This window comes from Cyclopterus lumpus, chromosome 3 (genome assembly GCF_009769545.1).
Source record: "Cyclopterus lumpus isolate fCycLum1 chromosome 3, fCycLum1.pri, whole genome shotgun sequence".
Lineage (NCBI taxonomy): Eukaryota > Metazoa > Chordata > Actinopteri > Perciformes > Cyclopteridae > Cyclopterus > Cyclopterus lumpus.
In genome coordinates, this window is record NC_046968.1 from 24,669,847 (window position 1) to 24,691,459 (window position 21,613).

The 21,613-nt window shown below is 44.3% G+C and overlaps 1 protein-coding gene across 7 annotated transcripts in view; it reads left to right on the plus strand.

Annotated features, from left to right (window-relative positions):
- Positions 1-21,613, plus strand: part of LOC117748848 (zinc finger protein 609-like) — a 67,607-nt gene that overhangs the window by 15,539 nt on the left and 30,455 nt on the right. For 6 of the 7 annotated variants that reach the window (XM_034558953.1, XM_034558988.1, XM_034558995.1 and 3 more), the window contains exon 2: positions 5,700-6,586. In XM_034558953.1, the coding sequence (XP_034414844.1) occupies positions 5,828-6,586 (759 nt within the window). In that variant the 5' untranslated portion in view covers positions 5,700-5,827. Of the gene's footprint in view, positions 1-5,699; positions 6,587-20,398; positions 20,561-21,613 lie in introns of those variants that run through there. The other variant, XM_034559003.1, reaches the window with a different exon arrangement.

Here is a 21,613-nt window from a genome sequence, read left to right on the forward strand (position 1 = left end):
TCCATGTTAATGCACAAAACGGGGTGAGTGGGGAGGACTTTTTGGTCAGCAGAAATTTCCACCATATTCATTCTTCCTCCGTTTTCCCCTTTCTTTTTTTTTTTTAAATCACAGTGAGCAGTCATGTTTCGAACCAGCTTTTCAACACAATCTATAATTTTCATAAATCTTGTACTTTGTAAACTATGTAACATGCCTGTTCAGACACGGGGAGGAGTTTTGAGGCAGTAATATCAAGAAGCCAGTGTTTCTGATGCCTCTAACTCCATCTGCGATCACTCATTTTAAATGTCAGCATATAGCTCATGCACCGTATAGCACGAGCGTTTAATGTCGGACGACATTGCGAAAAAAAAGCAGGAAAAAAAGCGATTCATTTGACAGTCTGTGAAGCAGCACAGGAAATAGTCTTTGCCTGGTCAACGGGTCGAATTTATGAGCTGTGTTTTTAAATCAAATGACCTGAAAACACGAGTCGTTTGAACATTTTAAACCCTGTACGCTAAATTATCCACCTTGGTGCGTCTCTGTGGTCTTGATGCGAGGGTGAACAAAGCATACAGGATAGCGATGAGTCGCATTATAATCAAGAGGGATAAATCACTGTAGTTATGTTTCGCCACTTAACCGTCTGTACTCTACCTTGAAGAATGATACCGTTTTTAAGCGTTGTGGTGTAAGAGCTTTTCCCGTTTGCTGCTTCACACAAGCATCTGGACATTAAAGCCTAATCAGCCAGAGAACAATCTGCATATTTCACACTTATTTGGTTACTGTCGATTTGAGTCATACAGCTGCAGTCCAATAGATGCAGAAAGCTGCCGCAGTGAGGGATTAAAAAAAAAATAAAAAAAGGAGGAGAAGAAAAAAAGCCTTTTGGCAATAATACTGGGAATCAACCAGAGTGACCTCATTTAGGTTGAGTATAACGTTGTTTGATCTAAATTAGGGCTGTGCTATATGGCCAAAATCTTCCATCACTATATTGGTAATTTTGAAGAAGAATCTCAAGAATAATATTTAGATTATAGCATGTTTTGTGGTAATACAATAAAAGCACGCGTAGTTTTGTCTACTCTTGTGATTTTAAATACAAATGAAAAGATTGAATTCATATTGAATTATTGGCCAATTTGAATTGAAATACACATATTCTCATAACGTAAAGGGACCACAAACTAAATCATTCTCAAATGGGCTTCAGTGAGGTCGCACTTCCTGTTGGCGTCCCCGTCGTTGACATATTTACTGATGAAGATACCGGCTGGCCCACAGACTCCTGATTCCCATCACCTGGGTTGGCCCGGTACATCTATTTTGGTCCTCGGCTCAAGCACACAATCCAGTTACGTGGAGGTTACTGTGAGGCTCTCTGGACGGGGACCTGGCCCTTTTACCTGCAGAAAGAAGCACATCGTCGCACTGTGTACGACTCAAGTTTGTAACGCACTCTTTGCTTTCTGTCCCAGGCATATCAGAAAAATCACTTATCCAACCCGCAACGTAACCACTAATATATACATGTGTTATGTTGACGAGTACGCACCGATCTTGTTCTTGTTCTCATTGTTGTGACAGATTGTGGCCAGTTATGTAGCGCTAAATAAATAATTTAAAAATATATTACTTTTCTTTAATGAGAATTGATTGTTGTAACGTACGGGTGACTTTGTAAAAATAAAATAAAAAACAGATCATGTTCTCTAGAGCACACTGGCTTGTTTGGGAGTGGGTAATTATTTTTAATGAAATCTATTGCTTTTTCTTTTTTCCAAAAATAAGTTGCAGATCCCAACAATGTGCCTTTTTAAAAAAAAAAAAAGTGTTTATGTTGTCTGACCAAAGTCAACCAACCTAAACGTTCTCAATTCATAAAACTGACATTAAATAAACAAAGCACCTCTTTGCTTTTCGTTTGGTTTATTGTTTTTGTTCTGCACTGGGTGTTGGCCCGACCTCAGAGCTCCTGCATACGCCTCACCGTTCGACCAGTCGGCGCATGTCTGATGCCCGGAGCAGCTATGCGGGGCATGTAGTTGAGATTTCCGAAGTGTTAAAATCTCCTTTTTGTTGAGCGCCGACAGAACCCAGACTCTATCCGGCTTCTCCGCGAGACAATTTAAAGCAACTTTGGAGAAGAATCTTTCAGCCCATTAATGAGATTTTGAGCAGAGATGAGACCATAATCATCATGACCACATGCCTGCAAAAATAAATTAACATTGTGGTTTATGAACGAACAAAGGCCAGGCTCCGGTGCCATGCCAGGAAAACACTTTCATTGTGACTAAAGCGTTGCTCGCATCTGTATTTCCCCTTTAAAAAAATGAAAATGCAATAAAACGGTTAATTTCTGTCAATACAGTAGCCACGTCTTAATACTGATTTTCATCTTCAGTAATTATTGTGATGCGATCATGCGCAGAGAATTGTTCTGGCCCAGATGATCACAGTGTGACATCTTCATGTCGACACAAGCCTAATTTGGGGGCACATCTCATTAATGCCTGAGCTGAGAAGCTGCTTTTTCTTTTCTTTTTTATCTGTGCAATTCAAACTATTCTACCTGTTCTGACACACAGGACCTAAAACGTATGTTATGCATCACAATATGAGTTATTGTCGCTGTAGTTAAAAAAAAAAAAAATGGCTACACACAAACAGGGATGTTTTTCGCATTGTTAAAATATAGAAGAAAGTCACAGCCGGAGTCTTTGTCATATTTTCCTTTTTTGTACTTATTTGCCACCCTTTTCTTTACAAACTCCTCTAGATACACACCTGTCTGTCACACGTCAGTCGGTCAAAATGGCGCGATAAGTCTGGTGCTGTGCTCTGTGCCTAAACAGACTCGGGTCCCCGCGTACAGACAAACATCGTACGGTACTTTTGTGATTCACGCACAGACACCGTTCCTTTCAGGAAACTGCGTTACGCCAGATCTGATTCAAACAAATTGCTTCTCCCCAGTCTTTTTTTCGGCACTTCCACTGCACCTCATGTGGCTCCATGTGATAGATTGCTGAATGAAACTGGATCTGTGAAGAAGAAGAAGAAGAAGAAAAAAAAAAAAAAAAGGACAAGCACTCTGGGAGTTGCGCAGCCCGCATGCCTTTCGCTCAACAGGTCACTCACTGGGACATTTCCTCTGCAGGGCTTTTTCAAAAGGGCCTGCGCTGCAGTTCCAGCTAAGGGCAGTACAGTAGGTCAACTGCCGATAGAGTTACAACCTCTCTTTTGTGGAGGTGTTGGACAAATTAGACCTCACAACTGTTTACCCAGTCAAACAGGGACAGCTGCATCTCTCCACCCTCCCCAAGACCTGCCACCGACTGTTGTTCCTTTGGGGAGCCATCTGTGAGGAATAAGCAGGCACTGTGCTCAAATGATTGTTCAACAGTTTCACCTCTGTCTCTGCTGAGAGGGGGGAGGTGATATGAATGGCCCCTTAACCGAATCAGCACGAGCTCTGTGTGTTATGTGATCCAGCTGCCATTTTGGCCTGTTCTTCTAATGAGAGCTGAGTGATGGTAGGTGGTGCAAAATGACTGCTTCGCTGGGAACAACCCCCGCTTCAAAGACTGGAGCAGCGCCTGTACTGTAACGGTCGGATGCCGTTGTTTGCATCTCTTTATTTCCTGGCGGAGATGCAGCTGGGCTTGTCTCGTATGCAGCGCCATAGCTGGACAGATGGGTGTTTGAGAATATTTCGTCAAGCTCTTCCACGATGGAGAGATTAATTTAATTTTACTTCCAACAAGTAATGAAGCGGAAAATATGCTGATACCCTCCCTTTTGGATGCCGTCATAGTTATCGGCGAAGCTTCAGGAGTTGACTGGATAAGCCCATCAAGATGAGCTGTATTTAGTACGGGCTAATAGTCTGAGGGCGTACAGTGAATTTGTAATGACTGCACGGTTTGGCGTATTTTCTAAACGTACAAGTCCGACAAATAATATAGGGTTTAAACAAGTGGAGCTCTTAATAACTGGTGTTTTATCAATTCTTCAGTTCACTTATTTAATTAGAACACACTCAGGAGAAGCTTGTGGAAATGTCTTCATTTTTTTTTTTTAAAAACCATCTCAGATATCCACGAGAAAATCTATCATTCATAACCCACCGTGGCTACCAATCAGAAATAAGAGCGCATGTACATAATTTCTTTACGATCTTTCCATGGCTCCGCCGTGAAGCTTTTTTATATTGCACAAAGAGAACCATCAGAATGAACGCGGGTTTTGAGGCCACATTGATCTCATCACCCTCACCGCCAGTCTTTTGTGCTCCTGCCTTTTCATCTGTCATGTTCCTGATTGCAACGGGGGAGCGATGACAACTGCAGAAGTGATTGTTAATTATTTACCAACATGCAGTGAGCTCCCTGGGGGAAGGTGTGTGTGTGTGGTGTGTGTGGGGGGGGGGGGGGGGGGGGGGGGGGAGGGGGGGGGGGGGGGGGGGGGGGGGGGGGGGGTATTGGTATCAACGCCATCAGCACCAGTGTATTAAAAGACTTCTCCGGGGTTAACCCTACGATGCAATGCTAGCTTTTTTCTCTCCCCCAGAACAGAAAGGAGTATAAAAATACTTTATCTGGTAGCCATTTAAAGACGTATCGTTGAGAGGCACTTCCTGGTGCACAGCAGCTATGGTTTAAGAAGTTACATTTAAGAATCTCCATCACCATTTCTCTTCTTTTTTTTTTTAAATGGTCAAACTAATTGTCTGACGCTGAGCAGTAATGGTACTGATGTAGCTGCCATGGCCTACTGTATTTATGTAGCATGGGTTATTCACAAGGGAAACCCAATAGGCTTTACATCATTTCTATTTAGTGTATAACTAAACCCGTTATTAAAGGCGTTTAAAGAGATTTATGTTCAGTCACTCACGATGAATACGAAAAAAAATCAAACCAGTTGTTGCTCACATTCTTCCTGCTTAAACCTTATGTATCAATCGCTGTCATATTTTTCAAAGAAGGAACCACAGTCTCCTGAACCCCCAATCTGAGAACATATATGCTCTGAATGGTGAAAATAACCTTAAATTCCTGAGGTTCCATTTACCGTCCGATGTTTTTCCATCCATGTCGCGCTGCAGTTTGTCAAAAAATTACAATCCGCCCTGGAAGTAATGCGCCGAAACGCATGAAGGCAAATACACGGTGACCTTTTGGCTGTATTATGTGAGCAAATACAACAAACTGATGTTCTCCCGAGCCACACACTGGTTCATTCATGTTTCTAAGCTCCTGTGCTAATGCAAGATTAGCATTGTGTGCTCGGGTTGAAAAGGCACGGCTCGATAAACCACGCGGGGCTGCGTGAGGCCAGCTACTCCTTATTTATCAGCAGTGACACTATCAGCGGTGCCCTGTGAAAAGAGAGCCAGTCACTCAGAACAGTGGGGCCACCGCGGCTGTCAAAGCAGGATTTAAGCTACATTTCCCACGGTTGCCATGGCGACTGCGGGGAGTGATTATGAGGAGAGGAGCATTGCTGCCGCACCAGTGGGTATTACCATAGAGGTTTTTTTTTCCGCCGTAAACATCAAAAGAATTACCAGATCGTGATCAAACGATTTTCTTTGTGCCCTTTTATGAAATGCTCCGTTCTGTGATTGCAGAGCGGTAGTGCTGTTATTTTCTAAATTATCCGACTAACACGAATCCTTTTCTCTCCCTCTCCTCTTCTAGGGCAAAATGTGGTTAAATGGAACAGGAACGAGTAGACCGTGAGGATTCTCTAACCCTAGCCCCCGAGTCCCAACCGTCTGAGAGGGTGTCGGACCTCACTGAGGCAATACTGGGCTGTTGGCACTAAAATGTCCCTAAGTGGTGGCACTGCAGGCGGGAAAGGTGTGGACTCTAATGCGGTGGACACTTACGATAGCGGGGATGAGTGGGATATCGGTGTTGGAAATCTGATTATCGACCTTGACGCAGATTTAGAGAAGGACAAACTTGAGATGTCTGGCACCAAAGACGGCATGGCGGCACCACCCGGTGCAGTGGCGGCGTTGCCCGACAACATCCGGTTTGTTAGTCCAGTATCTGGAGCTCAAGGCAAGGAGAGCAAATCCAAATACAAGCGCAGCAAGAACTCTAAAGACAATAGTAGCAAAGCATTAGTTGGGGATGGCGGCAAAAAGGAAACTACAGGACGGACTCAGGCGGAGACGACGGGCACGGCGGCGAGCGCGGGAGCCCCCGGCAACAATGCCACCTCTGGGAAGAACATGGAGAAGGGCGGCAAAGCCTCCAGAGGTGTGCCGAGTGGTAAGAAGGAGAAGGAAGGGGCTAGCGGGAAAAGCAAGAAGGACAAAACGGACGGCGCCCCGGTCGTGGCGATCGCGGCCGCCGAGAAGGATGTCGTGTCTCAAGCCCAAGTCGCTTTGGGGAATAGTCGTAATGCGTCCTTCGAGAACACACAATCCACAGACTTGGCAGAAGCCAATCAAATGGGGAATATTGCACTTGAACCTATAGGGATAGTACCAGCGTTGACCACAAAAACTGAACCCGAGGAGGTGGAAAATGGTAATACTGAATGCAAGACGTTAAAGAAGGTGAAAAATGAGAAGGTAAGGTTTTTTTTCTTCTTCTTTTGACTTTCTTCCGATGCTGCATGGATTTGTTTGACACTGTTTCATCATCAAAAAGGGAAATAACTCCAGTAATTAGTCTCTGATATCAAAGGAACCTGCGTACGAACTCTGGATGAAGCTCTGCTGGCTAGCCTGCGTCCGTATTTTGGAGGTTGCTGTAAAAGTTCCATTACGCCCTGAGCTCTTGTCTTTTTATATAAAATACTTCCGTGGAGGGGCATTTGTCTGCGTGTCGTTTAAACTGCGCCGTCTTTCGACCGAGTGCCTTTAGGCGTCTTGGAAGTTGTGCTTCGTGACGGCGTGTCGTTCACAGCAGGCTTGCAGAAGGACTCCATTCCCTGAAGCTGTCTGACATGTGATGCATAATAATAATAAAAAGACCCGCTGCTGTTTTCTATTTAGTTACCAGTGAGTAAGGGTGCCCTTAACAAATACGACTCTCACACCAACTACAGGAAATGTCTCTCCTCCCCCCCCCCCCCCCCCCCCCCCCCCCCCCCCCCCCCCCCCCCCCCTCTCCCCCCCCCCCCCCCACCCCCCCCCCCCCCCACCCAACTCCCTTCTTGACATCAGAGGTTTGATTAAAAGGAAATGCCTTCATGTTTTAAAAAAAAAAATGTCTTGTGTTAAAAATTAACCCCAGCCTGTAATGTGCTGCCCGCGAGCCATAAAACTAATGTCAGGCAAGAATACGCCACATGTCGTCGGTCGGCTCGTTCCACGTTGTTTTTTTTGTTTTTTTTCTTCACACGATTTCTGCTCCGACACAATCTCCCAAGAACAATATAAAGATCCGTGTAGCGATTCACCCACACTTATCTTGTTCACTCATGGAGTTGATCTATCGCCGTGTCTATTGTATGCCTCGTAGCGGCCTTTTCATGCTCTGGCAGAATAAAAGACGGCAGTGCAGGGAGGCGCTGAGGACTGTTTTTGTCTGTCATCGTGTTCCATTCTTAATCCCACAAGCCCCAGCAATGCCTGGTGGAGCAGTGTGTGTGTGTGTGTGGGGGAGGGAGCCAGTGCAAAGCACGCCTTCGTCGTTTTTTTCCCTGCTGCTCTGAAAGTGGCGTTGGGGGATGGGCGGCGAGGAAGCCTGTTTGATTCCTTTTTAAATCCAGGACACCCAGTCATGAACACAAGCTGGAGAGCCTCCTTGGGGCTGCCTGCTATGAAAAGGGAATTTCAGGAAAAGTCTTTGTAATCATAATGTATTTAGAGTGAAAGGGCTTTAGAGGGAGAACCACATGAATTTGTTTTCAACACCAGATAGAGGACAGAGGTCGTAGCTGCTTTTCAAATATCCAGCCGGTGAAAGGTATCCTTGTAAACGTGGTTCAAAAGGATACGATGATATTGCTGCGAACGTCCTTTTTGGCTTCATGAGCAATTTTAAGGTTGGCAACCCCCTGTTTAAAAATAGGACATTATATATACGTGTGTGTGTGTCTATTTATTCTGTATCATTTGTAAGTCCTCTCGCCATGTTAAACTCAGCGGGGGGGGGGGGTTGGTTGGCTTGGTTCTCTGCTCAGGCAGACATTACTCCACTTTGTCTCTACACAGCAGACAGTCGCTCGCTTGCTGCTATGGTAATGTCGAATGGAGGAGAGAAAAGAAGTATATTTGGGAGTTCGTCAGCTTCATTACGTCTCGCCTGCTGATTTAAACGAACTAGCCGTCCCACGTCCAGTGTAATCCAAGCACTAATCAGTATGTGTCTCACTAGCTGTCTCGTCCTCCACGGCGGTGTAACAGCGAGGCTGCATTGTCTCGCGTCCTAAGTTAAAGCTCCCCGAAGCTTTTGGCTCTCGGATGCTGAATAAATCATCTCGGCTTCCTTCGCACTAGTGCTAACCACCCCTGAGTGTGTCTCACTCTCCCACCTCTAATTATACCAACAAAAAAAAATAAAATCTAGAGGAGTAAGGCATTCGTTAGCCGCCTCGATGTGCCACTGGCCTTGATAAATGGATCAGCTCTCATGGAAAATTACACCGGCAGGGTAAGTGGGGAGAGAGAGATGGGAGGGGGAGGGGTGGGAAGGCAGCACTTGATTCGAATGTGCAGGTTCTGCTAGTGGAGGGATCTCACGAGAGCTAGCTTGAGATATTTATTTTTTCCTTTTCTCTCTCCGCCTCTATGTGCCCGGCTGACTGTCGCTATTGTGTTACAGCTAATTCCTTTTTTTTTTTTTTTTAAGCGGCGCCAGGGCTTCTTTAGAGGCTCTGACGGAGAGGAGAGAGAGACGGTGACCTTATTTTAAAGAAGGGGAGTAAATTACATCCAAGACGCTGGCTACAAAGTGAGCCTGTTGGCTCACCTGTCTGCGCTCTTTGTAGAGCCGATAAGCGGAGCCGTTTCTTGATTAACAGGCGGCACTCGAAGCGCTTGTTCAAATATTTTTCAGATCTCCTCGACATCTTTTTGCGCGAGAGCGTGTATCTTGAGCTTTTAGATCTTATCTAAATTTACGCTCCTCGCAGACATCGGTGGCATATTAAGCCGCCGGTTTACAGAACTGCCTGTCTGACGGTCGAATAGCTTCTGAAATCCCCCTCACCACACACCTTTCTGACATCGGCTTAGGGGCTCTCCAGCTCTCTTGAGTGACTCAATCTCTTAGTTTTTAAATCCCTAGCCTTCTTCAAGTCATACATTTGGACTTTTTAAAACAAATACCCAATCGCATTTATCCGATCAACGTTCAGTCCCACAAGAAAGTTGACAAATCGCAGTAATGATTTATCTGCCAGCCCCTTGGTTTTGTTGCGTTTTCTGTGCCTGTGTGAAGCCCCCCCCCCCCAAAAAAAGACAAAAAAAATACGGCAGACTCCACATACGACGATATGAAAAACAAAATGGAATCGAGGACGTCGATAAATCACCGAACAGCTGCTGGAATGGACCTACAAATAATTTAGCGATGTTAGCATTGGTCGAGCGTTTTTTTTATTTTTCATTTAATGTGAACGTGCATGTCCCCGGGATACTGCTTGTTTCTGCAGACTAAGACGCATACCATGCATACCCCCACATATTTCAAGGTTTACAGCGTCTTATCCCTCGCCGACATGCCATTGCAAATCAACATAGCCAGCGGAATCGGTGTAAATCACAATCGTTTGTGTAATCGTATGATGGAAAAGAATAAAAACGGCAGCATACAATATTTAATCTTAGACATGCAGTGGTAAAAAAAACCAATTTATTTATTCATATGTAACCTAAACAAATATATTCTAACATCAAACCATAACGGCATCAGTATGTTTTCCACCACATATTTAGTATTTAGCTGTTTTCCCATGCTTATTGATGTATGTATGTATGTAGATGGGTCGGGGCTTAATAGACGAACACAACCTCCCAGTACTTACTGGTGGATTGCTTCTGAGATGGGGGAATGCATTTTTAATAATTCCATCTCAATCAGCCACAGAACATACACACAGCTTCCAAGATTAGTTGGCTCCCGCTCGTCATTTTGGTATGAAACCAAAATGCTGCCAAATTTAAAGCAGTTTTTGACTTGTTTGCGCTCGCTGTCTCTTTATTTATTTTTTTTATATCAGTGGAAGTCGGTCCGTGGCGATGATGAAACAGTCGAGACATTTTTTTTCTTCTCTCCAATATAATATTCTTCCAAATAAAGCCCCCAGGCTTACAGTTTGTACATGACTGGACCTTGAAAAGACCGGCGCCCACAAATGTAGACACCATTGAAGTGTCTCTTCGAACACAATGTAACAGTTTTTTTATCTTTCAGTGGCTTATTTCCATCACTAAAGGGCACAGTCCACTATTTCTACACCTACGCTTCACTGGAGAACCAGTTACATTTCATCAACCGCAACCCTAGAAAACCGTATTCGAGAACCAGATTCCTCGCACAACGGGGCTGATATTCAGACGTTGAATTGAGAGAAGAATGTCGCCGCCGGCCCACAAAGTTTATAGTCTTGTTGCTCAGGAAATCCCTGTCGAGGGGAACCACAGACTGCGTGTTTGGAAACTATTTAGTTCTGGAACCAGGTCTTTCCAGTCGTAAACACTGCTGCCTGTAGTCACCTTGACCTCGGTGGATGTTTAGCCTGATTTGTGTCCCGTGATCTCACCGCTTCCTGGAAGGCTTTTGGGGATTTGTTGTCACTTGTGATACCGAGTTTTAAAATAAGCTCGCTTTTTTTTTTTTTTACCACGAGTGCAATCTGGAAAGTTTTGGTTTGTGTTTATTGTGACTAGGAGCGATGAGAGCCTCACCTCGCTGATGTTGTTGTGATGAAACATGTTGTTTTTGTGTTGAACATTGTTGTTTTCCGTGACATGATATTAAAAAAAAAAAAAAATCATACCTGATAATTTCCCCCGAAGCAGAATGCAATATTGTTCCTTTGCTCTCTTTGTGTTCCTTTTTGGATAGCTTTTGGAAATATAATTACGTGTGTCCCACTTTTCAAAGTGTTTTGATTTAATTAGGTTTTATTCATCATAATCTGAGAACTGGCTTTTATTTGTATTTTGTTCCATGAACATGTTTAGGTTTATATTATCCGCATACCTGTCCGTGTACAGTGTTTTAATAGATTTTGAACTCTGAGACGTAATATTTGATGTTTCCGTATGTATCGTCTTTCCCATTGTTGTTGTTTTTGTAATTATTATTACCTGCGTTCTGTGAAAGCTTCTGGCATTCAGCCCCTTGACACTTGGGTAAACGTTTTATTTCCATACAGTATCATCTAGAAAAGCGCCATTGTGCCTTCTGCTTTTCAACACATAATTAAGAATCAACGTGGTTTTCTACAGTGACGGAAAAAAACTGGGCTACTTTTGGAGGCAAAAAAGAAGAAGAAGAAGCAATCACCGATCTGTCAAACAAAGCCCTGTGTCACCCCCCACCCCCCCACCCCGTCTCTCTCTCTCTCCCAAAGCTTTCCACGAGGTGTGTTGCTGCGTCTGGAGCGCTACGAGGGGGGAAGGGAGAGCAAAGGCTTGTACCACTAATTCAGCTCATGAAAGACTTATGCTGCGGGAGCAGCTGTCTTCCATTGTCAGGGCTACGAATTTCCAGTGTGCCTCATTGCGCCTCTCGATGCGTGAGTAGCTTTAGAGAGCCAGGCAGGAAACAAACCAGGATAATAAAGAATGGGAGAAACAAGCGAGGGGTAGAGAGAGAGAGAGAATATCAAGACTTTTTTTTTCTATTTTAAAACCATAGTGGGTGTGCGGTTGGACCGTAGTCTAATAATACATCACAAGTCTATTCAGGCCCAGTGTGCAGATAGATTTTTCTTCTTCTTTTTTTTTAGGGCTCTGCTGTGGTGGAGAGAGAGGGCATTTGAGGGGTAAGAGGAGGGGGAGGACGAGAAGGAGGTGGTGAGGCTAAAGAACTGCCTGAGATTAGGAGAGGAGGGAGGGAGGGTTGAACAGTGTTATGAATGGATAGAGTCTTTAACCCCCCCAACACACTGAATAGTTTGTCACAGGCTGCTGCGGCTGTATGTGGAATGAGAGGAGCTGGCTGAGAGCTCTTGGATTCCTGAATCCTTGAGGCATGTGGTCTGATTAGCAGAACAAAACCCACACAGTGGGGAGGAGCAGACGAGGCTCCCCCACCGCCCCTCACCTCCCCACCTCGACTGGAATTTTTCTACCAGCGAGGGACAAGGTGGCTGAAATTTTTTTTTAAACATTTTTTTAAATAATTTTTTTTTACTGACTTGCTACGGTCGTAGAAAATAGTTTTCAGGGGATTTCTCTACTAGTTGTTCTGGCCACGCGAAAAGGAACTTCCTCTAAATTCTTTGGTCGTCCGTCCTCTTAAATGTTTTCCAGGGCGTATGTTAAAATAATTATCCCCATCCAGACGTTTTTTTTGTTTGTTTTTTACGCATGAAACACTGGCTGAGAAAACATTTGCAGTCCAAGAGCTTAACAGCTTGTGAAAGGTTTTGAGTTTAACAAAGAGGAAGTTAACAACAAGGCAGTGTTTGAGCAAGAGTGATTAAAGAGAGGATTACGTTTCTCGCCCTCCCCCTCTAATACTTTTCTAAGGGGATTGTTTGCAGCCAGTTTGTTGTTTAAATGGAACAAGTTTAGGGAAATAACTAACGCTTCCACTGTGAAATTCCTAATTTCATTGTGCCATTGCGTGTTATCGAAGATAATTTATGTCCTCTGAAGTATAATGTGTTCAGTTCATCACTTTCTCGTGTCCTCTGGGCTTCACTGCATGACGTGAAGATATTGAATGCTAGATATATACGAGTTGGACTCTTAAAACCTCCAGAGTCTAATCGCCAGCGTGCCATTTAGCGGGCGACATCTTGCAAATGGTTGCCTTTTGAACAATAAAATGTCACTTGTACATATCCAAGTTTTATCTGCCTCGGTTTAGATTTGTATACGCAAGAGAAATGACGTGAAGACAAAGAGATTCTCTCTCTCTCTCTCTCTGTCCCTCGTTATGTGTTATGACGCCTCATGTTCTGTGTTTGTTGGGCTATAGCTTGAAATTTAATAATGTAACGTAACCAACTATTTACATTATCAATTCATTATTTTCACGACGTTATCGGATTCAATCCTTTTTGGTCTATAGTGTCAGAAAACGGTGATATCAATAAATGTTTTGTTTTTTTGTCCGGCCAAGTAGCCGAAAACCCCTAAAATATTCAATTTACTATAACGTAAGATATTCAAAAACATAGATCTCATGAAAAAATGGCTTAAATTATTAATCAACCATCCAAATAATTGCGTTTCCATTTTAATTTATTGACTAAATGAACTAAAGGTACTACTCCACAGTAGTTTGTTCGGTAGCAAGTGGACAATTGCTTTTTTAGATTTTTGTTTCCTGCAAAAAACAAGCTGCATTTTTTTTAATGCTAAGATCTAATCTAGATGGGACCAGGAGTCATTTATTTGCATCCAAAAGACAATGAGCAGTCCATGTTTTTCTTCTCCGTATATACTAGTCAGATCCTTAACTCAGTTCCGTGTACCACCTCCCACTGTGTGATTATCTATAATTGTCCTAAAAATACCACTTGACTGGTGGTATCTGTCAGGCTTTTGGGAAAACAAGTACACACACACGTGTGTGTGTGTGTGTGTGTGTGGCTTGTGTTTCCTCCGAGATACCGGACCCGGAGAAACTCTTAATGGCACGAGGGTGGTCTACAGTTTTACGAACCCCCCCCCCCCCCCCCCCCCCCCATTGCTGTTTCAGCTCCATCGAAGTACATTTTTCCCATGACATTGGTGTTAAAGGAACCAATGCTTATCCCCCAGGAATATGAGATGTTTATGTTATCACAGTCACACAGTGTCTTGAGTGTCAACTCCTGTTGCACCCAGCCAGGCTTCTTGTCCCCCCCCCCCTCCCACAGAGGTAGACTACTGAGCAAACAGACATAATGGCTAATCCATTTTCTTATCTGTCAGTCGGCGTTGTTAGTTGGCGTTTGTTTGTCGTTTTCTCTCTCTCTCTCTCTCTCCTCCTCTCTCTATCTCTCTCTCTTCCGTCTGATCCCCTCTCGTTGCATTTTTCGTCTGGCTGTCGAAAAGAAAGGCTCGTCTGCCAGAAATAGAGCGGCGGCGGTCCGCATTTCAGCCTGAGAAATTGGAGAAGCGAGTTAGATCATGTGCGCGGCCTCCCCCCTGCGCTCCGTCTGAGAGGTCAGCCTCGAGAGCAAAAGCTTTTATACAAGCTTTTCTCTAATCCAGCGACTACCGTGCCCCACTTCCAGCATAATTGAATAACATCTGTTTAAACATAAATAGCTGCCCCTTGTATATTAATAACATTTAACAGCATCGAGGTCCTCAGCTTTTATTTTATAATTTTCTTTTGCGAGCAGAATGCTTTTTGAAGGTTTTTGTGCGTCTGTGTGTGCGCATGCTTCCGAGCTTCAGAAGTAGAGATCTGAGATGAAAGGATTTTCTTCCCCATTCTAATCCACACAGACAGCGAGGCCCTTGTGATTATTCCCCCCTCCCCCCCCCTTCCCTCCACTCATCTCTTTGAATGCAGGGCCCGTCTAATTCACCCTAAAAAAAAAAGGGGGTTTCAAAAGGGGATTATACCGCTGATAGAAATTAAAGGGAGAGCACGTCCGTCCTTTGGGAACAATGTCAAACATTCATGAGTCGATGCATCGCGCACAATATGGAGCTGAATTTGGAGCAGTTTGTATTTTACAAGGCTCCCTTTTTTTTCTCCTAATGCCAAACTGCTCATTTCATGATGTATAAATTATATTTTGAGAGGTTGTTAATGGTTACTGAAGCAATTCCCAAAGATTGGTTCACCCACAACATGCAGACGGAGAATACGATTCTAATAGTGACTTCAAGTTTCAAATGATTCCACATGTTTTGCTAGAATGAGAAACGTCGTCATTGTTATAATGCAAAAATTGATGTCTTTTTAAGAGCGGCGAGTGGGCAGAAATGATCTTCCAGTGAATTTCGAAATGATTCCTAATTACCACAAATCAGGATGTCATTAGAGGACGTCAGCGAGGCATTAACGATACTTTGTTAATGCGAGGGAAGGAATATCGGTGCTTTCTTCAAAGGCGTCTTCCTTTTTTTGTTTTTTTAGATGTACGTAATCGCCAATGGAGAGTTTTACACCGAAGCCCTTCATGTTAAACGTGTCGGGGGGGGACAGGGGGGACAGACATGTTTGAGGACGTCCGTCAGTCCAACAACTTAACGCTTCATCACCACCGAATCCCTTAAATCCTCACCACCCCGCCAATCTAATGCTCTTAAAGAGACGTAGATAAATAAATAAACCATGTACCCATTAAGTGTACGGACGCTGTTGGACTTTTTTTTTTCCGCTCTGCTTACCCGAAGTGAAGTTCTGCGTCGCTGCCAACTCCCCTTTTGAAACCCGATGACACGGAAGTATTTGACTTTGGCATCGAGGACCCGGTCACTGTTTACATGACCGGTTTGAATTCATGCAGCTGGCAAGAGGGGCTTTGACCAGGGCCAGACTTGGCTCGGCAGGAGATGAGAGTATTAAAATAACAATATGTGAAGAGTTATGAAGAAGTTATTCTGAACAGAACGACCGTATAAAAACCAGCTCTGAATTTTAATGCGCGGCTGAGTCATCTGCAGTGTGACGTTCCTGTTGAGTTTGGGAAATATTTAATGCCAAACCAAAGCCGTGTGTGTGTGTGGCTGTTCATTGACTAGATGTTGAAAAATATTGGAATTTACATCTTCTGCCTCATCCTCTTTGTCCAGCAAATTAAATCTTCATAATACTGCAGACTTCTGAAATCTATAAAGACTTCCCTGTGTCCTTATAGATTATCTGCACCTACATGATTTACTACATTAAAGGCCTGAAAGTGAGATAAATGTAGGTCGTCCTCTGCAAAGAAAAAAAGAAACTCCCCTCAAAAATTGGTTGAGTGCCAACGACGTCTCCAGTGTGTGTGTGTGTGGAGGTTTGATTTTCTCATGCTGCTTCCGCTCCTTAAACAAGAGTACCACATGCATCAAAGTCACCCCTGCCACAGCACAGTCCTCCTTATGAATGCTGATACGCTCAATGGAGACCGCATCGGTGTCCTTGAATACAGAAGCGTTGCATTATCTGTTGCAGGCAGAGAAAGAGTCTCCCCTCACCCCCCCCCCCCCCCCCCCCCCCCCCCCCCCCCCCCCCCCCTCTGTCAAAACAGCGCGCATCAAATATCGTGCTGGGAGTTTTCCCCCCCACCCCTTCCCTCTTCCAGACCCTTACGGTCAGCAGTCTTGTCAGTGTGTTTTTTTATATGCAGCAGTTTTCGGGTGAGGTTACAATATGGGGAGAACTGCTGGAAATAATTAAGACTAGAAAAATCCACGTGGTGGAAGTTGGTGCATCAGAATCCCCCCGTCGGCCAACACCTTCGCAGCTATTATTCTTACTCATTCACACAGAAGGGCATTTAAAAAAAAATTAAAAAATGTTACACCCAAAATGAATGACTTTGGGACCGGGAGGAAACCAGAACCACCTGGAACAAACGCGGGGGGGGGGGGGGGGGGGAGAGAGCACGCAGCGTCCACACTGAAAGCATCGGGGGCAACTATCCTGGATTCTTTGAACGCCTTTAACGTTTCTTCACTCTACATGCGGCGTGTGCGTCTCCCTAAGGTGTCGCGTTCACGCCGCATTTCAAACGCCTTTTTGGGCTCAGCGGCGACACCACAGTCGCAAATTGAACTGAATATTCTCTGGTCGGGCTGAAAGCAGAACATCTGTCAGCAGGTTCATTCACGACCGCGCATGTTTGTAACCGGTACCGACAACGCTATCTTCACTTTGTGTGTGTGTGTGTGTGTGTGTGTGTGTGTGTGTGTGTGCTACACCCTGCACTTTGTGAAACACGAGAGCAGAGGATGCTGGTCACCGTGTGAAATCCTAGTAGCGGCACACAGTGAATATAGGGGGAGGGGGAGGGGGGCACGCTACTGTTCACCTGTTGTCGGTCGAGTCTGAGAAGAAAGTGATTGTTGGCTTCACAGTATTATTAACCACCTGACGTGTCACTCAAACTGCCTTCCAGATGGCTTCCCAATCAATGCGCATCTCCAGTGTTCAATAAAAACCCAAGACGACGGTTAATATAAAGACTTCACTGGTTCAGGTTATTTATTTATTAATTCTCGCTGTCCGCACCGTTTTGGATGCATTCTTGCAACTGTCTTTTTAAAATCATGGATGAATAAGTACAGGAGGGGGGGTACTCTGCTGGTGCACAGATGGGCTTTTTGTGTTCTGAATTAAGTCTTTGTCGATTTTTTTTTTTATTGCTGGTACATTTTCTTAGCGTCCACCCTAATAATGGACACCAAGTGTGCACTGATAGTTCAAATAGTCCCGCGTGCATTGCTTTCCCGCCACCTTTCTACTCCCAAATATCCCAAAAGGACTTTGGGGTGTTTGTGTTGAGGCGAGGAGGAGGAGGAGGAGGAGGTTGTGTTGAGTGGATCAATGAAGGTGAAGTTGATATGGAAATGAGCTCCTCTTTGTAGTGGAGGCTGGGGAGTTGTTTAGTCCTTGGCGATGAGCTGAGCTCGCACATTCAATTATGTTTGGTAAGTGGGGCTTCGCTGTCCATCTGGAAAACTAAATTATACTTAATCACATCCATTAGGTTTATGTATCCCTTGAAGAGGGAGACATTTTGCTGTTAAACCCATTCACTTAAGTCACATGTCACCATTATTTGGGTATATTTTTGTTGTGAATAATACAGCCGAGGAGGTTACTCCGGAGGTCCTGGCAATTTGGTTATTTCTGAATAATGTGACATTTGATATACCTTTTTTTTTTTTGTTGAGAAAAGCTCGATGCTTTGTTCCCGTGCTGCTCGACCTTCAGACTAAACCTCCCCTTTTATTATGATCTGGGGGTTTTCACCTGATCTAGTTACCTCAATTTATCCACTTGATTCCTGCAGACCGTATTCACATGTCGGTTCATTGTATTAGATGTGCCGTTGCTAGCTGCAGGGCTTGATTGTCCCTCGTGAATTAGGGTTTATTGGCAATTAGGTTATTCACATTCACCTTGGCGTTTGTTGCATACAATGAACAATACGCATATTAAAAGCTGTTAAAATACAGGCAAAGTACTGTTAAGAACATAAATATAGAAAAGAGAAATTACAATCAAATATTAGAAAGAGCCTATAGAAGAGATCCTATAACAAATATCTACAGCGCGATGGTTGGCAGTGAGAGGGCGGTGCCATTTTGTGCACAATGTGCACAAATATTGATCGGCGGATGTGCAAAAGTTCACAGCGAAGAGGGAACTTGTGAAAGTCAATAAATAATTAAAATGCAAAAAAAATGGATACGTCGTGACTTGTGTCGATTTCTTTTAAAATATCTACTGTGAGTTTAATTATTTCTTCTGCTCTCATCTCAAATCCTATATTGGGTATGAATTATTAAGCCCTGAGAGGCAAAGTGTTGGCAGTAAATGTACTTTGGGAAAAAAAAAAAGAAAAAAAAATCTTAAAATAAAAGCCAAATGGAGCATGAAGAATATCTTCTCTTTTTTTTTTTTTGCCTGATATTGTGCGGCTCTCTAAAAGACTCTGCAAACTCATCCTCACGCGTTACGTCTTGGAAAAATTAGTCATGTATCTGGATATTTGAAAGAAGGAAAAAAAAAATGCACAAGTCACGCCACCTTAAAAGGCTTTTCTTCTACCCTCTGGCTCTCGAGACCGTCATGAAGTCCCCAGGATAAATAAAGACGGAGGGTAACATCTGTGTTTATGGATCGCAGCAGGGAGGACGAGGGGGGGGGGGGGGGGGGGCTGGAGCGTGGACTACAACGACTGCACCGACTGTTTATTTTTATCAGGGCATTAGCAGATTAGGCACTCAAACTAACAAGGTCGTCAAACTATGATGGCTGAGAGCAGCAGACCTCTGCTAAGCGGAGAAAGGGAGAACGGGAGCTTTGGTGCGCTGTAGTGGGTTTGACTTCGCTCCCTTCGGCATCCCCTCCGTCTGATTATTAGTGCTTTTTAATGATCTGAAGGGCACGGGGATATCATTTCTTTGGATTCCCCCCGCGCTGACGCCGCCGCTACACGTTCCTCCTGATTTTAAGCGAGCGTCTCGCGGAGCATTTCAATCTGCTTTTCTTTTTTTTGTCGTGCCAAAGTGCATCTACTGAGTGGTTTCCGAGCAGCTTTTAGATTGATTTGATACTTGCTAACAGAGATTTATTTCCAGGTCATCCCCGTTTTTGGCATGTTCGCCGCTTCTCGCATAACTCCCCGGGATTACACTCGAGTCGGCTCCAGACTATAATTATCGAAAACAAGACATAAAAATGTGCCCCGTGGATCAGAAAATAAACTGCGGCCTTAACTCGCCCTGCTGTGGGACTAATAAAGGATTATCTTATCTTATCTCGTGCTCTTCCGGTGACCCGCCTTTTTCAACTTTATTCCCCCCTCCCACCAGACAAGAGTGTGAATTTGTCACGAGGGTGCGAGCTGCAGCGTCCGTTGCGCCTCCAAGGTGGTTCGACGGCGTAAATGGTCTGCCGGGCTTCTAAGGGGCGTCGCGCTCGGTAATGGCCGCCGCACATCCCCCCGTCCATTAAGATAGACACGGTTCAATGGGAGCTCTGTGAGGCGGCAGCAAGTCGAGGTCGATCCGAGTGGCACGCCCGAGTTAAAGTGAGCAGCGAGTGCGGCTCGAGCAGTATCTGCAGAACAGAACGGTCCTCCACACACACACACACACACACACACACACACACACACACACACACACACACACACACACACACACACACACCTCTACTCCCACGGTCTTGACCTCTGCACCTTTATCACCTGCTTATCCGTCCGAGCAGCTGAAACCTCCGCTGCGTTTTTTCTTTTTTCTTCTTTTTCTCAGTTGCCTATAATTGCTTTTGAAAGCTCCCAAACGTGGTTCCTCCTTGACTGTATTGGGCGTTTTTTTTTTGTGTTAATTTTTAATTATTTACAGGTTGGCCCTGTTGCCAAATTTAACTTAATATATCATCCAATGTAATTGCACAAGTTTCCACACTGTGGCACCCACTTTGAAAGTGACGTGTCTAATATTCATTGTTTTCAGTTTTATCTTTGTCAGCCAATATAACACAAAACAATGAAAAATAAGGCATCACTCTTTTTCTTTTCTTTTTTGTGCGTGTTCCTTGATGTGTGGCTTTTGGATTGTCTTTCTAATGTTTGAGGAAGGCACCACCCACAGAACGCGTGTCAACACAAGGGAAACAGACGAACGGAGAACATCTATTAATAGTTTGAGGTTGGGGGCTCTGGGGAAATCTCCCAGCCTGAATAACAACTTGTTTTCCTTGAATAATATGCGGGACTTGATAAATATCTTTTTTGTCTCTCAGATGATAAGGTTAGTGTGTTTAGGAACATTTATTTCAGCTCGACTGCTTTGGGCTTTTTTTTTTAATTTCGTGAAGGTGAGGTATACCTGACGCTGGAGGTTTTTTTTCGGTCACAGCTGTCAACGCTATGATGAACGGTTCGCCACGCGGGGAACTGGATTTCTTTCCAGCCTGATCTCGAAAAGCCTCGGTCAAAGAATGAATCGGTGGTATTTGAGTGGAAGTCTAGGTGGCTGAGCTGTTGACGACAGCGTCTGTTTGTTGCCAGGTTTCCCTTTGCCGTGAGATAAGGTTTATGACTATGGAGAAGGCTAGAGGGAGAGAGGGAGAGAGGGAGAGAGAGAGAGAGAAGTCCTTGTCTGCTCAGCTTTTGTTTTATCTGGTTTTTCTCGCTGGCGGCACCGCCTCTCCCTCGCTCTCGCTCCCTCCCAGTCGGGACTCCATGTGGGTGACCTTGACAAGAATGTGGTTTATTGTTGTAATAGATACTGTTGTTGTCGACTGACCTGTGGTCAGAGTGGGAGGATGAGAAATGGGAGAAAAGGGGGAGAGATTCACCAAATGGAGCGTAGCAGAATCCGCATCCAGACGGGATTTAAGTTCTCCACCCATTAACCACGCAATCTTTCTTTTTTTTTTGTGTGTGTGTTGTTTGCAGATTCTCAAATGTAAGGATTTTGATTTATTGTTGGTTTTTTTTACATGAATATCTTTGTTTTTGGGAGGGTCGGTTGGGCAAAAAGACATTTGAAGACGACCCCTTGGTTCCCAGGGAAGTTATAGCAGACAGTGTGCGCTATATTCTGACATTTTACAGGAAATGAAATCGGTTAATTAAAGAAATGACGACAAAATAATTGTCAGCTGCAGCGCATATTCTATGCTGCACTCCACTTATCTTGAGTCGCGTTATCGTGCATTGTGTCGCTGAGCATCCAGCCGCTAACCGCCAACTGTCAAACCCACAGACTGTCGCCTGAACCAACCAGGCAAGAAGAATAGTTTTGTTCCTCTTAATAAAGTACAGCGGCAGTACATGCAGACACTTCCTCAGGAAGGCT